Source organism: Calypte anna, chromosome Z (assembly GCF_003957555.1).
Source record: "Calypte anna isolate BGI_N300 chromosome Z, bCalAnn1_v1.p, whole genome shotgun sequence".
In the NCBI taxonomy this organism is placed as follows: domain Eukaryota; kingdom Metazoa; phylum Chordata; class Aves; order Apodiformes; family Trochilidae; genus Calypte; species Calypte anna.
In genome coordinates, this window is record NC_044274.1 from 4,427,306 (window position 1) to 4,450,233 (window position 22,928).

The window sequence follows — 22,928 nt, forward strand, 5'->3', positions numbered from 1 at the left end:
GCACTGCAAGTGCCTCCCTGAGATCAGGGACCTGGGGGCAGGGCAGGGAAGCACAAGTGCAATTAGGGCAGCATTATAGTGCATTCATTAAAAGTTGTTCTGATGTTTCTTAATCAGAGTGTTTAGCTCTGCAGCCCCAGGGTGTATATGTGTGTGTGTGTATATATATATATATATCTGCTGCGTAACTGCACAATATGTTGTGAGGTGGTGCCCTGCAATTTGAAAATATGTCTCTGCAGTGATAGAATCCCAGACTGGTTTGGGGTTGGAAGGGACCTTAAAGCTCATCCATCCCCAACCCCTTTCCATGGTCAGGGACACCTCCCACCAGCCCAGGTTGCTCCAAGCCCCATCCAACCTGACCTGAGACACTGCCAGGGATGGGGCAGCCACAGCTTCTCTGGCAAACCTGGCACAGGGGCTCAGCACCCTCACAACAAAGAATTTCTTCCTAATATGTAACCTAACTCTTTGCTCTTTCAGTCTGAAACTGTTCCTTCTCACTCTATCATTCCATGCCCTCACAAAAAGTCACTCTTTAGCTTACCTGAGGTCCCTTCACATACTGGAAGGTTGCTAGAAATTCTTCATTTCCTCTCATGAGTTTAGCCACTGCTTCAAAGTAGCTTCTCCATCTCTGGTTTTGGGGTTTTTTTCCTTCCTTTGTTTTAACTGAAGGTATGGCTATTCATAAAGTATGGTTAAAACATTCATATTTCAAGTTTCATATTTCAGTTATACAAGAAGCTATTGCTTTTCCTGCATGCCCTTTATAAGGCAAACATGGAAGATACAGAACTTGTGAACTAAAACTGTCCAGCAGGAAATTGCAATTAATTGCATTTATTTATTTTCATCAATGTGCCAAAGAGTCCTTGCTCCTCATGTATCACTGTTCAGTAGAATGGGGTGTTTAACAGTAAGCCATTTATATGCATTTTAGCAGTGAACTAATTTGCTAGAACATTGACAGCTGGCAAATCCATGGAGAGAGAAGGGCAGACAAAGCCATTTAAATGCTTAAACCACTATTTTTGCAAAAGCCACTCACAGTATTTCCTTGGATTTATTTTCAGCTTTCCAAGTTGCCTGATTTTCACCAAAAGGCGAGAGAAGGGAGAAGAAAAAGGGAGAGAATGCAATAAAAGCCCACCAGACATCATTCCCAAAATAGGAGTAAACCTGATGGTTTCAGCAGAGTCCTTAATTCCTGATCAGGGCATACAAATATCTGGACAATTCCAGCACTAAAGATGCATTGCAGAGCAGAGGCACCCCTGGGAGGTCCTCCCTTGTGCTTCTCCACAGCCACTGCTCCTGGCACAGGAACACTGACAGGGCTGATAGCCTGGAAACCTGTATGCATCTACCACCCCCCAAATCACATGCATGGGCTTGGGAAATCAGGACAGACAACACATACTCAGGAAAATTTATCACACTGAGAAGTAAGAGGGAGATTCAGGAGAAAGCAGAGCTCCGCGCTCAGGAGTTCATGCTTCTCTTTTTTTAAAAATACTTTGTAAGACACCTCTCAGCTAACTTGTAAAAAACTTCCTCTGCAAGAGCACCAAGCCCCAACAGTGCTTCCAGGGCTGGTGGTGTATGAGGGAACAAGCAGAGAGCTAACAAAATCCAGAAAAAGATAAAACCTTCCCCCGGGTGAGGCTGCTCCAGGGCGCCCTGACCCAGAACCAGCTCTGATTTCCTCGGCCATGCCCTCCCGCTACCTAAAACCAACCTCCCCATCCTTGCCAGCTACTTCTGGGAAAATGATCCAGAGCCTGTATTTACAGGGAAGGATGTGTGCTTTGGAGGCACGACTCCTGAAGGACACCCAGAGGACAGCATGCTGTTGCACAGGCGTCAGGAGAAGGCAGCAAGGAGCAGGGAATGCAGTTTTGGATGGCGTACAGGAAAAACAGAACCACACAGGCGAGGGTGGTGAGCATCTGCCTTGCCTTTGCAGGAAGAGTGGTAAAATGGAAAGGAGCTCACAGAGCCACGGCTGAAGCAATTGACAGCCTGGAGGCATTATGAAAGGGAAAAAAAAAAAAAAGAAAAAAAAGGAAAAAAATTCTGGCTATCATAGGTACAACGGAATTAGTAAACTAAGCAGGGAGACATCAGTGATCTGTAAATATTTGAATGAAGTAAGTGGCATGAAGGGAGAAGGCTGGTGATAAGTTAATGATTTTAATGGGGTGAAATTAAGGAAGGGCATGTTTAAGATGAGAATCAGGGTGGAAAGCGTGTGAATGGAAAACCGTAGGCTGGAAAATTGTCTCCCCGAGGGAAGTGGTGAAAGGTTTATTGCCTGAGATTTTAAATGCTGGGTTAGGAGAAATACCAGGGGACTCATTCTGAATTTTCAGGGAGATGAGCTGAAAGATTAAGAAGCGAGGAGGAAAGGCAAGAGGTGGTGCTGGCTCCAGGAAGTTCAGCACAGCCCAGCACCTCTTCCAGGCTCCTTTGGCTCTGTTTTATCACTCTTCCACCACCTCTGCCAAGAGTGAAATGATTTCAGCATTAGTTACCCCCCCAAGGAAGCGATAAGAACTCCACCAGGAAGAAATGAGGCTGAGAAATGGGAGCCTCTGTGGGACATCTCCAGGTAGGATCACCAGGGAAGGGAGCAGGGGAGGCTCCTTCAGCTGCAGAGGGTCCCAAAAGTGCAGCCGTGTGCCTGAGCTTCCAGAGGATTTGTCACACACCCCCCTGCTGAACTCCTGCTCCCCCAAAGACAATGGGAGGAAATTAGCTCAGTGTTGGAGCAGGAGCAACCCTGAGCCATGCTCCTGTGTCAGGGTAAAAGCTGGATGTGAGAGCACTCGGGTTCCCACCCAGCTTCTGCCACTGGGATTTTGAGCATCCCTGCTCTCACCTCACAACCAGACCCAGGCCAAAAATCTTCCCTTTAGCTCCAGGCTGGGAAAATGACTTCCCAAGAGCTCACCCTCCTGCCCCCCGTGGTGGCAGCCTCCATAGGCACAGTGACTAAGCACCCTCCTGCAGAAGGAATATATAGAAACTTCACCTTTCCAGTAACATTTCAACAACGCCCATTTTTTCCAGGCTGGGCAGCGGGCTTGCCAAGCATCTGAAATCACAAATGTGCTGCTGCTGAAACACAGCCAAGCCCTCCCCTTGCTGGGCTTCACCGAGGCACCACGGGTTCCTCTGCAGCCACACAGAAAAGGGCAGCAGGACACTGAGGGGTTCACCCACCCCACCCCATCCCCCAGAAATACAGACCCTGTCTCCTGGGGCAGGAAGAGGCACAACCATTCCTTGCTGGTAGTTTTTACCCCCCCCCCCCTCCCCCCAGTATCAGCTATCACTAAGGGTATTTTGGGTGAGGGGCTGGAGGAGGTATTTATGGCACCAGGTCAGTTTTGGGGATGTTGGTTGTGTTGTTTTGTTGTTTTTTTTTAACCAGAGATTGTGACTGTGGCGGTAGTTGATCAAGGGTTGGACTCGATGATCTCTGAGGTCCCTTCCAACCCAGCCTATTCTATGATTCTATGATTCTGTGATTGCAGGGTTCAGGAGGGATGGTGTGACGCTGAATGGCTTCAGGGCAGTGCTGTGTCCTCCCACAGAGGTGTTACCCATCAAAAAGAGAAGGAACCACAGGTTCTGCTTTAAACACATCTTGGTAAAGCCTCTGCTTACTCAAAAGTTAGAAGTTTTGTTGGTTGTTTTGGTCCCTTTTTCTTTTTTTTTCTTTTTTTTTCTTTTTTTCTTTATTTTTTTTTTTCCCATAAGAAATATTACTGAATTGGAGCAGCAGAAATCCTTCTACCCTAGCACTGAATTTTTTTTTTAATGAAGTGAGCATGTAAGTTTCTAAAGCTGCTTGAAGGTCCTAATGGCAACTGCATACTCAAGAGACAAACTGAAGCCTTCCCTGAAGCACACAAGAGCACGCACACCAGGATTACTGCTGCTGCACTGCTGACCCTGTAATTTCAAAATTCAAAGAATAGTTCAGGTGGAAAATCTTTCCCAGACCAGTAAAACCTATTTGTTGCTAGTTGTAATGAAAAATATTGTAAGTACGTTCACAATCTTGACACATCACCATTTTTGCTTGTAAGGACCCAAACCAGAATTGAGTGTCATAAGAATATTTGGAGTATTTTCCTGGAGATGGTATGAAATGCAAACAACTTTAAAAATAGATCTTGAAACTATTTTAATGTTTAAAAAATTGTGGTTAACAATCTCATGTTAATTTTCTGTATCTAGTAAAGGGTGGATATGAGTGGGGAAAAAATAATGAACATTTTAAGTCAAAGGAAGAATGAAAAGCAACCACAATGAAATGTTCATAGGGCATTTTTATATTACTAGCCAAAATATATTGCCAAAAAAGGCAATAAAAAACCATCTCTTTTGATCCAAGACATTTTAAGTATATCTATATCTATATATATATGTATTTCACCTTGATAGCCTTAAATTTACCTCCTCTATTTTGCGTTTTTCCAGCATTTTATTTTTATTATTCTGGTTCTAATACCCCAGTGTTTTCCTTTAAATAAATCCCTATCCCCCTATCTAATCTGGGGATGAATTCCAATTTTTTTTTTCCTGAAGCAATTATTACTTTGCATAATAGCCACTGTGTGGTAAAACATATTCAGGTTCACACTTGAGGTTGACCACTGGTCTTCACCTCTAGAGCATGATTCAATTTTTTTTATTTTTTTTTTTTTCGTCAGATAAGAGTTTGGATCCTCACATTTTGCAGGAGGAGGAATTGAGTGCATGGTTGTAAAGCCAGAGCATCTTTTACACTTTGTTAAGCCAAGGGACCTGCAGCACAGCCCAGCTCCATCCCCATCCCCAGCTCTGTAGCATCCCACACCGTGGAGCTGTGGAAACCCCATGTGAAGCCCCCATGGAGCACAACTGCTCCCAGCTTGCAGGTGTTAATAGACAGACAGCTCCAAAAACCAGGCTGGGAGCTCAGAGAGGAGCAGCTGATGTAACCTGAGGAGAGGCTGAACCCAGAGGGGCCTCTCCAGGCATTTGTGTTATTCTCAGCTGGGTGATTATTCCAGGGGATACAACAGCAGAGGGGTCCAGCTGGCACCTTCCCTCCTCACCACCCACTGTGCCCTCCCTGGAAACACTCAGCAGCTGGCAGGGTAGAGGGTGAAGCCCCAAAAATCAAACATTGTCACCAACCAAGTGCTCAGACTGGTGTGCTCCTCCTGCCTCTGTTGGACCACTGGTGAAGCATCCCATCAGCCAGCATCCACTGGGAAAGCTGGGGCTGCCCCAAGACACCAAGAGGGGAGGAAGGACAACTCCACACAGGTGCCCTCTGCCCACCCAGACACGAAATCAAAGAGCTGAGAAATCACCCTGACAAGTCCAGGAGCTGAAATCCTGACCTGACAACTGGCTGATGATTGGTGCTGCATGTGCTGTGGCTCAGCTGTGGCACACACCTCGGATGCAGCTGCTGGGTGGTTTGGTGTTTGGTTTTCTTGTGATTTTTTTTTTTGTGTGTGTGTGTGTGTATTTTATTTATTTATTTATTCCCCCTCTTTGCATTTCCAGTTCAACACATAGGCTGCCTTTGGACAACTTTCCAGTCAGTCTGGCCCTGCTGCTCTCTACATTTGGGCTCTTTGCCCAGGAAAGGGATGCAGCACATGCTGTGAAATGGCAGCAGCTGGGGAGCAGCACAGCTGCCCTGGGGGGTGCAGGGGGAGGACAGACCCCAGTTTTCACACCTGGTGCTGTGTTACATGGTGAAGCCTTGCTAAGGGAGTGCCACAGCCCCAGGAAATCCTCCTAAGCCATGAGTCATGGTAACACGTGGGTGATGAAAAGCTTTCATCTGATGTGAGCTGCACCAAAGTCTTGAGGCTCTCGTTGAGAAGCAGGGCTGGCAGCATCCTCAAGCCCTCATCTAAACTGTGTTTCTATCCCAGAGCATGATCAAGGCTTCCTCACATTATAAACACTTATCCAAAGCATTCCTGATCTGCTCTTAAAAGCTTTCAGTGATTAAGATTCCTTAATTGTCAGGCCATGACCTCCAGTGCCTTACAGTGGATTTCTGCTTGGATCATTCTCTGCTGTATATCCCACAGCTACATTCTGATGCCTTTTGAGACTGACTTCTTTCCCCTTTCACAACTGGGAAAATCACATTATGCTCTTGGTCCTTCCAGATTCAGACACCTCCCTTCTCTTCTTTTGGTGTTTTTGTTTTTGGTTTAGGTTTTTCTGTGTGTGTGTAAGAAGTAGCTGTACCTGTTGTAATCATCCCTGCACTACCATGACAGCTCTGGATTTCACACCTCTGAGTGTTATTTCCTCTGTTGCCTCTGAAGTTATTTCCCATTTAGCCAGCTTACCCCATGTGTACAAAAGATGGCTTGTCCACTCCCTCCTGCCATCTTGATTTCCAGCTCAGAAAAAAATCAAACCTCAAAAGAGTCACAAAACTAAGGTAACTAACCCTTTCCTAATTTCGTGTTTTAAAAACCTGACATTAAACAAGAACTGCCTCCAGAAGAGTTTCAGACAAGCAGTGACTCACAAGAAGTGAACATCCTTCAATTCTTCCCCATCACAGCAAGAGAAATGAGATGAGGAAGGCACTCCACTGAGACCCATGTCAATCTGAGCTTGCAGCATCCTGGAAACCAGAGCTACACCCTATAGATAATCTGACACAGATCTCATGATCCTGCTTCTTCAAGGAAGGACATGAAGCAATAGAATCTGTCCTCCTGTAGATCAGGGAAATCAATTTCTGCAGTGAAATAACAGCTCCTGGCAACAGGCACACCATGCTAAATCGTTACCATAATCTTTTGCAACTCTAATTGCAAACAGATGTACATACGAATTGTCACCATTGCTGCTTGTCTGGATGTTGCCCAGTACAAACAGGCCCACTACAGACAGTCCCTGTCAAGCAAGGACATGCTTGACGTCCTTAAGTGCTTCCACTATTTCTAGATCTTGGGGCTTTCCCCATCCACAGGAGCTTTTCAGATTTTTTGCTTTAGTACAGAACAACTTTTAAAAGCTGGGGTGTTCAAGGGTGGTGTGGTAGTAGCATGGGAATAAAAAGAAGGTTATGGGGACCCTTCTGGAAGATAACATTTGAGGCAGCTTTGAAAAGGACAATTCTAGCTTCAAAATGACCAGGTCCCACAGTGGTTCTATGAAAATATGAATGTATTTTTCAGACCTATAAAGCCCTTTTTTGGTTCACTTCACTATACATAAAGCCATTTATCTACTTTTCTTTGCTTTGCCCTAATTAGAACATAAGGAGGAACAACAAGTAGTCAACAGTAGACTGGTATCTCTCAGAGCCTTTAAAAATGGGCAAACCCAACAACTTAGTGCCACGGGCTTCCTTTTTCTCAGATTCTTAAAGAACCTTAGGAGGCTGCTGCTTCTACATCTCACCTCAGTTTTTTCCCTGTGGGAGTAGTACAAGAGGATAGACAGCTTTCACAGAGAAGAAAATTCCCTTTGTGGTCTGCCTTGGGTGCTGCAGAGCTTTAAAAGGCATCAGGAGCTGCTATTCTGAGCCCTAGATCACCATTTCTGCACTGTACACCTTGATTAACATATCAAATCCCTGCTGAAGATACTAAGAAGAAACTTAACTGTTCACTTCTGTTTGAGGAAGATGTTCAGACTAAGAAGCACTCCAGGCACAAGCCTCTCTCTTAGAACTCATCTTCTCAACTTGGTAAACATCAGACGTGCTATGAATGGAATAACAACAACAAAAAAGTTATGTCCCTAACCATGATGTGATGACAGAAAACAGAACAAGGGAGCAAAATTCAGTGATCTAGTAGATGTAAAGAGGGTCTGTCATCACCGTACTTGCCCCACCAAGGAGAGGACTTCAGGAAGAAGCACAATCCAGAGCCTGGACAGGGAAAAAGGAAACCAAACTCCCTGATCAGTTCAATTATAAGTGGTAATGATCAACCAAATCCTGATAGGGACACCTTCTGGTGAAGGTGCTATCTGGACACCAGCTGTATATCATCACACAGGAAAAAGAACTGGTAAAACAGGCAGCAAGTTTGGGGGATATTTAATGAAAATTAAGTGAGGTTTACAAATACAAGGCTACATGAGCTGTAGGCTTGAGCATGCTTGCTGGGAGGTCACAAACATGCCATCCAACAGCAAGAAGGGTAAGGCTAAAAGCAGCAGAAGTACAGTAACAAGCCCCAAATGTTTTACTACTGCAAGCAGACACTGGAAAGGAAATCATCTTCCTTGCAGTCCCCTTCAAGTGTACCGGTAACTCCTGGGCATATCAGAAAATGCCTTGTTAATCTCTGCTGTGAACACTTCCTCCAAGATATTCTGGCAGAATTGAAAAAACAAAACAAGAGGGATCAGTGCTCACAAAAGAGTTTTCTTAGATTCCCATTAGACAAAATCCTCAGGTCTTGTTGGCACTGACCAGCCTGAGTATTCATCTGGAAATAGTCACTGCTGCCAACAGCAGCAGCCTCTGCAGACCACTACCAGGACATCTCAAAATGAAGGGCTACACAAGGGCATTTGCTGTGTCCCAGTGTGGCATCAGACACCTTCAAGCTGAACAGGAACACCCCAGAGGTGAGTATCTGACCTGATAAAAGCCTCAGGATGACAAGGTGAACTTGTATTTCTGAACCAAAACAGGGTGGTTGTCACCAACCTGAGCAGTTCCACCTGGAGATGTACAAAATGCTCTCAAACAGCTGTGATTTTCAATGGCAGCTTTAAGGGTTTCACTGAATAGCCTTTATCTTTCAGAAAAAAGATAATAGCCTGAAGACAGGTTATGTGCTCAGGTGTGGCCCTGCTCACCCAGGAAAGCTATTAATGAGCTTCCCAAAAATCTTTATTTGACTGTTTCCTGCAGATTACACAAGTGTGGATGAAATGGGCATTGTGTTTTATAGGGGAAAGTCTTCACTGCAGTCCACAGGGCAGGTATTAAATAAAACACGGGCCCTAAAGCCCTCAGAGCTCAGGAGCAGCAAGGAAGGGTGAGTGACCACAAAGCTGCCACACAGCTGAGTCAATAAACATTCTGAGATGTGAAGCAGACAAAATCCAGAGGCATACAGAAATCTAATCCCCACTTATACCATTTTGCCATCAACTACTTCTGAATCTTAGATAGCATTCCCCCACCAGTTCCTCTTACCCATCAACATGGCTTCTGCCTTTACCACAGCAAATTTCCCTCTAGAGATCATTAAGACTACAATCTGAGGTAGATAAATCCACAACCAATAATACATATAGCTTGTTTTGGAACACCAACACTCATTTAAATACCTGAGAAAGATACATAATCCCCCCGCCCCCCAAAAAAAACCGCTTACCAGTTCTCGTTTTGCTTCTGCAATCTTCACTTGTGCAAGAATAATGCTCTAACGAGACAAAATGGCACAAAAATCAGTATCTCAGCTGGAAACAGAGTACCCAAATAATTGCCAGAGTCTGATGGTGTGCACCAGGGGGAATTCAGGGACAGTGAAATCAGTTTTGCATACACCTTTCACATGCTGAAAGTACTGACTTTAAGAGCCTAGTATCAGCTTGGTTTGGGCAACCCCATTATTTTTCAGAAATCTGGTATGGCTTAAAGTCTAGAAAAAAACCAACCCATTTTTAGTATTAATTTTGCAAACCTGCTAATGAAGGAAATGGATTTTAGACATGGTCCTGGTAAGTACCCAGCACCCTCAAGAGAAATCAGAGAAACTGGTGAAGCAGCCAGTACTCACACAAGTTAGAGCATTTGTTTAGGGGATTACACTCACATGTGTCTGCTTTGTAATAATCATTAAAATCTTGCTTTGACCTCCAGCCTCTGCACAAGGTGCTGTATCCCACATACTGACATCCTGATGACATGTATAGCTAATATACTGGTAAATCTCAAAAAAACGTTATACTGAGGAATTATGTTCTCTTTCATATTTCCTTGTCTAATTTGGGGCCATTTCAGCTTCACACTGAGCTCACCCAGTGAATCTATGTATATTTTTTCTTAACCAACATTGCCTGGTAAGAATACCTAATTTTTGGGCTTTGATTAATAAATACATACAGCCTTCTGTTTAAGTAAAGCCTCTGTATCCATCCATAAGTAGACCTGTAAGACATCTGCTTGTGAAAGCATCACAGCATCCTTTACATTCTGAATACCATTAAAATTAATCTGATGGCAAATGCAATAGAGGAGTGGAAAATATAATTACAGGAGGTAAATCTTCGTAAGCCTTCAGCCTCTTCTGCAAAGCTGCAGTTTCTTTATTCAGTTTAGCCACTTTCTGTGAAGAGAGCAAGGCAGGTTATAGTCTTACTTACAGAAGTCATGTAAATTAGTTTAATAGATCCACAATTATCTACAGTATTTTGGAATTCAAAGGTCTTGGCCTTCATGATCCTTCTTAAAACCCACAGAAAACTAAAGATCTGCCATTCACTCAGTTATGAGGCAGCTAGCTTTACTCAGAGGTATCAATTAATTTTCCTCTGTTCTGAAGACACCTTCAGACTTCTTTTTTTTTTTTTTTTTCAACTGTAAAAGCACCTGACCTCACTTCCCTGAAGGGAGAGGGGACTTCAAATGAGAATTCACCAGCATGACTTTTCACTGTCAATCTCACTGCAGGGCAGAGAACTGAGCCCCAAGGAAAGGGAACCATTCTCTGTGTGAAAGCAGTTTTGCATCTGCACCAGCAAAGCCTCCCCTTATGCTTGTATGGCTCTGCTCAGTCTGCTAACAAGGAAAAGTAATTTCTCTTTGGGCTTGAAAAATGAGCACCTTCCACAGTCCTCAACTCTTTTCAAATAATCAACTTAAAGGTAAAAAAAAACAAACCAAAAAGAAACCAAATAAACCCACATTCTGAAGACAGTCACACGTGCTGCCCAATTCTCTGAGGTCTTGGCAAAGCAGATACAGACATGTCAGCAAGTCAGCCTGCCCTTATGCTCAGGTTCTAGAAGATGACAAGTTTAGACCATTGCCTACAACAACTTTTTATGTGTAAAATTGCCACAGAAATTCTCTTTTTGTTAGTACTCTTCTGAAACACTGTGCAATGTAAACATTGCCATCCAGTGTTGGTTCAGGAGACTGACAACATAAAACTCAGGAGACCTACTATTTTCATTGTTCAACTTAACCTACATGCAGGATAAGCTAGCAAAATAAATGGGAAGGCTAAACTCACATTACAGTAATATGAAACAATATTACATATTATTATTATTAATATATTCTGCAGACAGAATACCACAAATGTATGTTACCTGTGTACAAAAGCCTCACCACACAGCTGGAGAATCTAGCTAGAAACATGCTTTTCTTTTAACAGATTTTTCTGCTGAGCTTACAATACAGCAAAAAAAAAAAAGTTATATTTAAAGACACAAGATTAAAAATAAAAAAGCATATGGTGGGTCAGGATTTGGGCTCCACTTGACCTCCTTTCCTTGCTCATTATTTCACATGAACTAGAAGGAATCACCTGGGTCATTCTATTAGGTAATTGCAATACATAGGCAGCCATGTAACAGGATATAGCTCACTCTGGTTTTGACCCAGATCACAGAGAAAGGAGGCAGGTCATGGGCTGCCAATTTTCTGTCAGTAGCAGGGATTTTTATGCCATGGCAATTCTCTAGTAGGCTCTATTCCCAGTTACAGACAGAGGCGGAAAAAGAAGAGTGGGAAAACCAAAAAAGGCAACAAAAATAAAGTTTCCAATTGTTCCCCTGAAGAAAAGGCACCACTTCAGCAGCCACAGATGCTTCTCAGTGGCTAGGACAGACAAACCCACCCAACATATCCCAGTTCAGAGCAACCCATCTACGGGATTTTTAATTATGCTTTTTCTGGCTACTGAGATTGATTCAGGTAACCAAGTAGCAAAATTAATTTCCTGAAGCCACTAGACAAACAATCCTGTTCTGTACCACTGCAGAAACATCCACCTTGCACCAGAAGACTTACCTCAGCCAATTCCATCAGTGAATCATGTGTCAGCGACTTGTCAAAGTCAGAGGCCAGAAACTTCTCCTACAAAAAGGAAAGAGTTTGTATCTGACCACAAAACATAAGAGTGAGGAAGAAAGGTTTTGCCACTTCCTTGGGTGTTCACCTAAGCTGGCAAACAAGAACACAGTTCGTCAACAACAGCAACGTGTGCTATTTGAGCCACAGCTATTGCTGGTATTTGAAATCAGCTGCTACTGGGAGCTGTATCAAGAAGTAGTGGGAGAAAAGCAGGGGCCAATGCTGGGAAGAGGCTTCTCAGTAAAGTGCCTACAATGATTTTCATCAAGGTAATGGACAGTTAAATAAAGCATTCACATGTCCTTCATCATGTAAGAACTCTGAATGAGAAGGCAGTACAGCTTCTGATTTTTATCCATTCACTAATTTAAAAAAAAATGCTGTATTCACATTTTTGACACAGAATTTATTTCAGTGGATTAGCTGCTCTACCAGTAGCTGCTTGGATGCTCTTACATGAGAAAACCTCACAATAAGCACAAGGTAGTCTGAGCTCACACATTTTTCAGTGAAAGGAGATGAAATGTCCTTGCATTTCACAGGATGTCCTGGAGAGACACCAGGAATATAGCAGGAAAACTGAAGTGTAGTAACCCACTGTCTTGTTCATAGAATCATAGAATGGGCTGGGTTGGAAGGGACCTCAGAGCTCATCAAGTCCAACCCTTGATCCACTCCCCCCGTGGTTCCCAGCCCATGGCACTCAGTGCCACATCCAGGCTCTTTTGAAAGAGCTCCAGACACAGAGAATCCACTACTTCCCTGGGCAGCCCATTCCAAGGGCTGATCACCCTCTCCAGAAAGAAATTCTTTCTCAGCTCCAACCTAAACCTCCCCTGGCACAACTTGAGACCCTTTGTGCCCTCTTGTCTTGCTGAGAGTTGCCTGGGAAAAGAGCCCAACCCCCCCCTGGCTCCAACCTCCTTTCAGGGAGTTGGAGAGAGTGATGAGGTCTCCCCTGAGCCTCCTCTTCTCCAGCCTCAACACCCCCAGCTCCCTCAGCCCTTCCTCACAGGAATTCTGCTGGATCCCTTCACCAGCCTGGTTGCCCTCCTTTGGACCTGCTCCAGCACCTCAATCTCCTTCCTAAGCTGAGGGGCCCAGAACTGGACACAGGACTCAAGCTGTGGCCTCCCCAGGGCTGAGCACAGGGGCAGAATCCCTTCCCTGGACCTGTTGGCCACGCTGTTCCTGAGCCAGGCCAGGATGCCATTGGCCTTCTTGGCCACCTGGGCACACTGCTGGCTCATGTTCAGCTTAGCCCAAGAGTCCTCAGTCCTCAAACTTAGGATGTTCCTGGGATGTCTGTAACAGCAGCTTTGGGCCTGACCACCCATGATGGTGCAATCCTGTCACAACATCACATTGGAAGATTTGTTCCACCTACCTCAGCAATTCTGATCCTGATTGCCATATCCAGACTTTTATCCTTTAAGAACTTCAAATCACATTTTCGGATTTCAGATTTGATACTTGCTACTTCCAGTTGTTCTTCTGTTTTTTTAATATCCCTTAAAAAAATACAATAATAAACAAACATTTACATTCAAAGAGATACTGGTACACAGATACTGCCTAATTACCTATGCCCAAGTGAAACCATGCAATACAACCAACAGCAGAAAAGAGAGAGAACACTTGCATTTCCCCACTAGATTTCCCAGTGGAAACATCCATAGCTGTGACACCCAGCCTCCAAAAAAAACCCAAAAAGGCCAAGGGTAAAGCTATCTGCATAAAAGCACAGTCTTCTTGCTTAATTCCCTAATCCAGTTAGGGACCTGTTATGCAAGCTACACTCAAGATCACAGAGAGGGGCCATGGCAACCCTTGAAAGACTAAAGCCAAAAAATAATTAAGAGTTGAAGGGGGCTGTGGAGAGCATCTGGGCCACTAAATGATGCTCTCATCATTTTGTGGATTCTGCAATGCTTCTGCAAATCCATCAGAGGTGGATTCTGCAATGCTTGACCAAACACTTCAGATTACATCCTCTAGGGAAGTTACTTGATATAAATTATTATTTTTTTAAGTGTCCCACACACTGGTTAAAGGAAATTCTTACCTGGGAACGTTTTTTGTTTTGCCTGTCTCCTTCACTCTGACTACACAGCACACACCAGATGTGGTAATAAAACCAGGTTTGCCTTCAATCTCAGGAGAAGGCAGCTGGTGTAAGATGTCAGCCCATACCTGAAAACTGCTTGTAGACCATGTTTGGTTTAAAATGGCTTGATGATACCACAGATCTGGTTTGATTATTGAGTATGTCCAAAGCACGTGGCTTTTGGCAGATAGTTACAAATACTGTCAATACCCTGAAAATTCAGTTATCCTTGCCAGTTATCACAAACAACGTTCCACAATGAAGATATAAGATGTATTTCTTACATATTTCCTTTTTCCCATCTATTACTCACTCCTTTAATTTCTGCTCCAACAGCAGTGTTGCAGTTAGTTTGTCCCTCATCCTGATCAGTTCCCTTTTCATTTTTCTGTTTTTTGCTTCTGTTGCATACACCTCTGCAGTCATATCATTGATGGCACTGAAGAAGCTGGTGAAAAGACAGAATCAGTGGCAATGCTCAGGAACTAGCTCTTCTGAAACTCAGAATCATCATCATTATTATTATTATTTTCTCCACAATTTACACAAATGACTGGGTTTTGGGTTTTTTGGGTTTTTTTTTGTTCTTATGTCTTGATCCACCAGGTAACTGCCAGCTATCTTAGAGAATATCTTCTGTTCAATATCTTCATTGATGACTTGGATGAGGGGATTGAGTCCATCATCAGCAACTTTGCTGATGACACCAAGCTGGGGAGAAGTGTTGATCAGCTGGAAGGCAGGAGGATTCTGCAGAGGGACCTGGACAGACTGGAGAGTTGGGCTGATCCCAATGGGATGAGCTTCAACAAGGCCAAGTGCCGGGTCCTGCACTTTGGCCACAACAACCCCATGCAGCGCTACAGGCTGGGGACAGAGTGGTTGGAGAGCAGCCAGGCAGAAAGGGACCTGGGAGTCTACATTGACAAGAAACTGAACATGAGCCAGCAGTGTGCCCAGGTGGCCAAGAAGGCCAATGGCATCCTGGCCTGGATCAGGAATAGCGTGGCCAGCAGGTCCAAGGAGGTGATTCTGCCCCTGTACTCAGCACTGGTAAGGCCACACCTTGAGTACTGTGTCCAGTTCTGGGCCCCTCAGTTCAAGAAGGATATCGAGGTCCTGGAGCAGGTCCAAAGGAGGGCAACCAAGCTGGTGAAGGGACTCGAGCACAGATTCTATGAGGAGAGGCTGAGGGAGCTGGGGCTGTTCAGCCTGAAGAAGAGGAGGCTCAGGGGAGACCTCATTGCTCTCTACAACTACCTGAAAGGAAGATGGAGCCAGGCGGGGGTTGGTCTCTTTTCCCAGGCAACTCTCAGCAAGACAAGAGGGCAGGGTCTCAAGTTGTGCCGGGGGAAGTTCAGATTGGATATTAGAAAGAATTTTTTTTACGGAAAGGGTGATCAGACATTGGAACGGGCTGCCTGGGGAGGTGGTAGACTCTGCGTCCCTGGAGACATTTAAAAAGCGACTCGATATGGCACTCAGTGCCATGGTCAAATGACTGTGGCGGTAGATGATCAAGGGTTGGACTCGATGATCTCTGAGGTCCCTTCCAACCCAGCCTATTCTATGATTCTATGAGAAGGGAAGTAAAAAAAAGTCACCAAGGGTATTTGCTGCCCTTTGCTAATAAACATTTCATCTGAAAGGAGAAGTGGCCCAGCAAGCAGGGGGAACTCAACAAGACGTGGCACTCTTGTGAATATAATCACTGGGTTTGACACAAGCTGCACCCCTGGCTTGCCAAGCTGCCATTGAGAGAATTGTATTCACCTCAAGGTACTCAAAAGAAAACGAAAATCAGATTCCAAAGCAGATTTAGGTCCTTCCTCACTGCCAGTGTAAAGCACAAACCTGCTGTTTAATGGGCCAAGGCCAGGCTAGGGAGAGGGGCCCAGACTAACAGCTTTCTGTAGCCAAGGGAAATTCCTTATATTAAATGAGGGCAGATAAGAGAGGATAGAATGAGGAGCTGAGACTGAGAGATGAGTTACAGTTCCCCAGTCCTTGCCTAAGCAGCATGAATCCTGCTGCAGCTTGCACAGCCTGGCACAACAGCCTGAGTGGCAACATCCTGCAGCCCCTGACCACAAAAGCATGGCCAAAAAAAAGAGGGATTTAACTCTGGCAAATGCACTTCTCAGGCTTTGAGGACTTCCTTTGCTGGGTGTCATGGTTTGGCCTGGCAGGCAGCAAAATATTCTTGCATCAGTGAAGTCTTCATTTCCCTCTTCCTCTGCCCCTCCCCTGGGGCTGGGGGGAGGGAAATGGAAAGGTAAAAGAGACTCGTGAGATAAAAAAAATGTAGTAACATAAATAAATTAATAATAGTAATAAAATAATAATGATGATGATACTAACAGGAGAATTTCCTAACAAGTGATGTGTGATGTGCAGTGCAACTGCTGACCACTCTCTGACCCATGCTCAGCCTGTCTCAAGCTGGCAACCCTGTGGGACGGAAACCCTGAAACTGCAATCCTAGAAGAGAGGGAAACTTCCCAACCAACTCTCATCTATATACTGAGCATGACATAGCATGGTATGGAATAGTCCACAGGCCAGTTTGGGTATTTTGCTCTGGCTATGCCTCCCTCCCACCTTCCTGAGAACCTGCAAGCTAGGAAAGCATGGGAAGTTGAAAAGTCCTTGATTTCTTCCAAACAGCTAAACCATCTGTGTATTATCAGCATTCCTCTCATATCAAATCCCACGCTCAATACAAAACACAGAACTGTTCTTTCTAGCTATTAAAAAGAAAATTATCTCTCTTCCAGATGGAATCTGCAGATGAGGATAACCAAGAGCTAAAGCTTTGTGCTCAGCTCCTGTGTTCTGCAAACCTGCTCAAAGGGTGCAAAATAAGCTGGACAAGACACCAGGTGTGAAACCCCAAGTTTGAAACCACTGAACAGATAAAAAATACACAGGAGGGAGCACAGACCACCACCCTTAATGCACAGTGGGAAAAACTACCTGATAAGAGAAGTGTCCTTTGTTTCAAGTATCATTGCACTCTTTGCCAGGACATCAAGACATTTGGAGGCTTTATGGGACAGCCTAGATGGGGAAAGACCCAGGCTTTCTTCCAGAATGTCCTGTAGATATTTAGCTGGAAAACAAATACAAGGTAATATGGTAATTTCTTTATAGCACTGTCAAGGGACTCTCCCTTGTAACAGGTGAGTTAAAAATGTATTGTGGTCCCCTGCACCACTGCTTTGGTATGGTCTTAAGTTGTGCCAGGGGAAGTTTAGGTTAGATATTAGAAAGAATTTCTTTCTGGAGAGGGTGATCCGGCATTGGAATGGGCTGCCCAGGGAAGTAGTGGATTCTCCGTGTCTGGAGATATTTAAAAAGAGACTGGATGTGGCACTCAGTGCCATGGTCTAGCAATCGCAACGGTGGTTCAAGGGTTGCACTTGATGATCTCTGAGGTCCCTTCCAGCCCAGCCAATTCTATGATTCTATGATTTGGTCCAAGAAAACCCCATTAACAAACGCGCACTCTGAGAGCTCAAGCACAACTTAATCACCTTGCTGCTGTCTCAGATTCCTCAAGTGCTTTCCTTAACTGTGGATTAGCAACAGCTCAGACTCTTAAATCAGCTGTAGGGTTCCTTCCCTGTCTTACCAGAACATATTTCAATATTGTGTTACTCAGCCCTGCAGGGTAGGAGGTTTTAGTAATTAATCTGCTTGCTGGTATTACTGGACTGCTCAGGATAGCTTAAAAAATTGCTCTTGACCAACCTTTCATGACTGTAAATTTTGCCAAAAGCAAGGAATTGTAGAAAAAGCAGCACCAGAACAAAAGCTGAGTTTGTTCCCATTATATGTATAATGTAAGTGTAAATGTAAAAGTGTAAATGCAAATTGTGTAAATGCAAATGTAAAATCTTACAAACCAACAATGTTAAACAGAGACAATCTTCTAATTTTGACTGAACTGAGAAATGGAGTTTCAAACCTTCTGCTTCATATGCTGCTCTCCTCTGCTTCACGTTCTCTATCAGCAAAAGAATTTCCCTGTCTCTGGCTTCATTGCACGCTGCAATCTCATGCAAGATATTAACTGATGTCTCAGTCACTTCAAACTGTGGAATAGGCTGATTCCCCAATATTTTCCTTAGCCACAAACCAACCTGCCAGAGAAGGAAAATAAAAAGCATAAGCAAGTGAAACAACAGAAAACAGTGAGAGATGTGTGAGACGTAAGGTGCTGCAAGCTCTCCACTTCTGAAGAACAAGTCCTAAAGCTCCTTTGTTTCTGTTTTAAACACTCTCTGGAGTTTAGAAAATCCTTTATCTTTTGATCTCCCCCATTTCACTGAACACATGCTTACCTAAAGTAGATAAAAATTTCTCTTTTTATCTGCAGGACTCACTTGCTGCAGACATACTAATGGTCTAAGAGATGCTATGTGAGTATTTGGGCAGCTGCATTGGGTAAAAACTACTGCACTAAAGCAGCATGGGATATGCCTGCCCAAACTCTGATAATTGGGAAGTCTCTACAGGGAAGAGGGGGAGAGGAGGTTATGACATCAGACAGGCATAACTCTGCAGAACACAGTTTTTACCTCTGAAAAATGTCAGCAATTAGAGCAAGCTTGATGCAATGCTCTCAAGTGGTACAGAAAGATTAGATTATGGCTGGTTAATTATTGAACACATGAAAGTTCAACACTGAGGAAACAAAAATTCCTTGTTTGAGACATCTAAGCAACCCAATGATGGAAAAGGACCCAGCCTCATAACTTAAAAAAGACAATTCTTTCCAGCATGTCCTGATTTATGCTTTTACCATAGCAGCATCTCAGCTAGATACGAAGCAAACATAGAATCACAGAATGGTTTGGGTGGGAAGGGACCTTTTAGGGCCATCCAGTCCAACCCCAGGGACATCTCCAACTGGATCAGGTTGCTCAGAGCACCATCCAACCTGACCTGGAATGGTTCCAGGGATGGGGCATCTCCCACCTCTCTGGGCAACCTGGTTCAGGGTCTCCCCACCCTCAGCATAAATCATTTGCTTCCTTGTATCTACACTGCATCTCCCAGAACTGTGCTGGGGAGAAAACCATCAAGCCCAGAGAAGCAAACAGCACTAATTATATGTAGATAAAAACCCTTTAATACTGCAAGAAAGCCTCAGTTCCAGGACAGGGCAACCAAGATAATGAAAGGGAGTGGAACAACTCCCTGGTGAGGAAAGGCTGAGGCAGCTGGGGCTCTGCAATTTGGAGAAGAGGAGAATGAGGGGTGAGCTCAGTGATGTTTAAAAATATGTAAAGGGAGAGAGCCAGGAGGAGGAAGCCAAGCTTTGCTCAGGGGTGACCAACAATAGAACACGGGGCAATGGTTATAAACTGGATTTCTGTATAAATATACAGGCAGTTCTGTATAAATACAAAGAAGAATTTTTTTCACTGTGAAGGTGACAGAGCCCTGGCCCAGGCTGCCCAGGGAGGTTGTGGAGTCTCCTTCAAATCCCACCTGGACACATTCCTGTGACTTGCTGTGGGTGACCCTACTCTGGCAGGGGGGTTGGACTCGATGATCTTTTGAGGTCCCTTCCAACCCCTCACTTTCTGTGGTTCAGTGATTCTCTGATTCCAGGCTCGTGAACAAAGGATGAACTACATCTTCCTGCTACTCTCCCTCATCAGAAATACTCGAAACGCAAAAAAAACCTCTAGCACCCAAGATCTTCACAGGCTGACCTCTAACACGGGCCGTGGGCTGATACCTCGAGGGGAGCGATCTCGGGGTCTTATCCCTGAAACATCAGTGGGCTGAGCACAGAATTGGGGGCAGAAAAAATAAAATAAAATAAAATAAAATAAAATAAAATAAAATAAAATAAAATAAAATAAAATAAAATAAAATAAAATAAAATAAAATACACCCCCACCCTCCCCAGGAACCACATCCTGCCTGTCCCCCACCGCTGGCAGCAGCAAGGAAACAACAGGGGCTCCTTCGTACACCCCAGGGCACAGAAAATCCTTTATCTCAAACCTTTCTCAATAAAAAGAAATAAATCGCTGGGGTGGGTGGGTGCCCGGTGAGGACGGGAAGAGCCGCACCCGGGATAAGCGGAGCGCGGGCTCCGGGAACGCACCGCGCCCACGCCCGCCTCCGCGGAGCCCACCGATACCTCCTCCACTAACCCCCCCCCCCCCTACCGCCAGAACCTCGTCCCGACCCAACCCACTCCGGTTCGAGCCCAGTTACCCGCTTCGCTTTCTTCTCCATGGCGGTCTCGGCCACCTTGAGTCTCCCGCCTCCGGAGCCGCTTCCGCGCCGCGGGGCCTGACGGGAGTTGTAGTTCCGAGGGGCTGCGGGTTGCGGGGAACACGCAGATCCCGGGGTTTAAATGCTTAATTTCCAGGGAAAAATAACTACAATTTAGTTCAGTGCCGGCAGTCGGCGCTTGTAAGGGAGTAGATCTGACTGTTCTGAAGGAAGGTTCTCACCCCCTGTTACCGAATTCAGGAAAACAGCCGTGAGGTCGTGTGTGATGTGTGTACCATGTGGAAGGCTGCAAGAGAAAAGCATATAGAACACTCCACAAAAATAAAATAAATTTATTAAAAAAATATAAAAAGAATTTAAAAAATAATATATTAACATTTATAACAAATAGTAAATAAAAAAGGCAAGATTTGTGTTTTACATTCAATGGTAAAAATTGAAATCTGGACGGTTTGTGTATTACTGCTTATGTAAATTCATCTGAAAATTTACTCCTTGCTGGAAAATACACTGTAAAACACATCTTCTGAGTCAAACTCTTCAAGCAGTTACCAAGGAACCACCTTTTTCCTCAAACAGTTATCAAGGAACCACATTTCTTTAGTAACATAAGTACAGAGGCACAATGGGTTATTTAAGTCAATGCATAATTCTTTTCTTTTCTTTTTTTTTTTTTCCCAGGCATTTTAAAAGAATTTAAAGTGATCACTGGGACCATCCATGTAAGGAACCCTGCTGAAGTAGCTGATTTGGTGCCACACATGGTACGATAGTGGAGGATTTTTCACTTAAGACTTTAATGGGATCTGGTGGGATCTGTGCTTTACCAACCCCTCTGCTTGGGACCAGCCCTGTGGAAAAGGACTTGGAGGTGCTGGTGGATGAGAAGCTCAACATGAGCCATCAGGGTACACTTACAGCTAAGAAAGCCAACTGGATCCTTGGCTGCATCAGGAGAAGTGTGGCCAGCAGGTCCAGGGAGGGGATTCTTCCCTTTTACTCTGCTCTTGTGAGATCCCACCTGGAGTATTGTGTCCAGTTCTGGAGCTCCTGTTACAGGAGGAATATGGATGTGCTGGAGTGTGTCCAGAGAAGGGCCCCAAGGATGATCCTATGGAGACAGACTGAGAGAGTTGGGGTTATTCAGTCTGGAGAGGAGAAGGATCTAAGGAGGATCCAGTATCGATACAAGGACATTTTAGGATGCCAGAGAGTGATAGGACATGGGGGAATGGATTAAAAATAGAGAAGGGGAGATTTAGATTGGAAGTTTGGAAGAAGTTCCTCACCATGAGGATGGTGAGACCCTGGCACAGGTTGCCCAGAGAGGTGGTGGAAGCCTCATCCCTGGAAGTTTTTAAGGTCAGGTTGGATGGGACTTGGAGCAACCTGGGCTGCTGGGAGGTGTCCATGTCCATGGCAGGGGGGTTGGAACTGCGTGTTCTTAAAGCTCCACTCCAAACCTGAAAATGTTATGATTTTATGATTCTGGATTACCATGGGGAAACAACTGTGCTGTGCTCAGGTTTTGTCGCTTTCTCCCTGGCAGAATCAATCCCTTGTGTCACACAAGGGACACATTGCCAAGCACATTGTCCCTGCAGGGCTTTTGGGAAGCCATGGACCATGGCAAGTAAGAGGCATGACCACCTCCTGCAGACAGGTCCTCCTTAGCTATTGTCCTGCCACTGTCACTCTGATAGCACCTAAGGGGTCAACTTTTAGGGTGGACATGCTACCAGCAGGCTGGATAAAAAAGAAAAATTAAGTTGTGCAGCATCGGTGAGGAAACCACCATGGAGTTACACGTGTCTGGAGAAGAGGTCTTGGGAGGAGAGGCTGAGGGAGCTGGGACTGTTCAGCCTGGAGGAGTTTGAGAGAAGACTTACTTGCTCTCTACACCTATCTGGAAGGAGGCTGTGTTGGTTTCTTCTCTCAAGGAACAAACAACTGGACAAGAGGAAGCGGGCTCAGGTTGTGCCCGGAGAGGTTCAGATTGGATACGAGGAAAAATCTTCACCGGGAGCGGTGAAGCCTTGGAAGGGGGTGCCCAGGGAGGTGCCAAAGTCACCATCCCTTGGTGGTATTAAAAAAGTGGGTGGATGTGGCACTTCGGGAGATGGTTTAGTGGTTATAGCTGTGTAGGGCTGATGCTTTCCACTTGTTCTGAAGGTCTTTTTCAACCTTGTAGTACTGTGGTTCTACATGGTGCTCCGTTCCCAGAGCAATGGCGAGATACCCGCACTCCCCTGCCGTGGAGGACTTTTCGACTTTTCTTCTTCTGTGGAACAAGGTGCCCAGGAACACCCCCAGAAAAGAGTGAAAACCACCCTGCTACCCCTTCCCCCAGGCACCTCGTCCCAGACCGCCTCACAGACCCCCCCCAACACCACCTCACACCTACCCGCCCTCCTCACGCCCCCCGCCCCGCCTCTTCCGCCCTTACGGGGGCCGTTTCAA

General features: G+C 44.9%; 1 protein-coding gene across 1 annotated transcript; it reads right to left on the minus strand.

Moving 5' to 3' along the window:
- Positions 1–8,081: 8,081 nt before the first annotated feature.
- HAUS1 (HAUS augmin like complex subunit 1) lies at positions 8,082–20,520 on the minus strand. Its single transcript, XM_030467665.1, has 9 exons — positions 20,448–20,520; positions 18,178–18,352; positions 17,184–17,319; positions 14,521–14,655; positions 13,488–13,611; positions 12,038–12,103; positions 10,275–10,346; positions 9,393–9,440; positions 8,082–8,376 (listed from the first exon to the last, which is right to left on the minus strand). Exons 1-9 carry the CDS (start codon positions 20,466–20,468, stop codon positions 8,299–8,301), a joined length of 855 nt encoding a protein of 284 aa, XP_030323525.1. The 5' UTR covers positions 20,469–20,520; the 3' UTR covers positions 8,082–8,298.
- Between the last annotated feature and the right edge of the window lie 2,408 nt (positions 20,521–22,928).

Bases quoted from the DNA above. Each gene is read 5' to 3' on its own strand.
- HAUS1 (XM_030467665.1), bottom strand. From the start codon at position 20,468: ATGGAGAAGAAAGCGAAGCGG. The intron at 14,656-17,183 runs GTAGTTTTTCCC...TCTTTTCACCAG, and splicing joins AAGGACACTTCTCTTATCAG to CTTCTTCAGTGCCATCAATG. The intron at 10,347-12,037 runs GTAAGTCTTCTG...CTCTCTTCACAG, and splicing joins CACTGATGGAATTGGCTGAG to AAAGTGGCTAAACTGAATAA.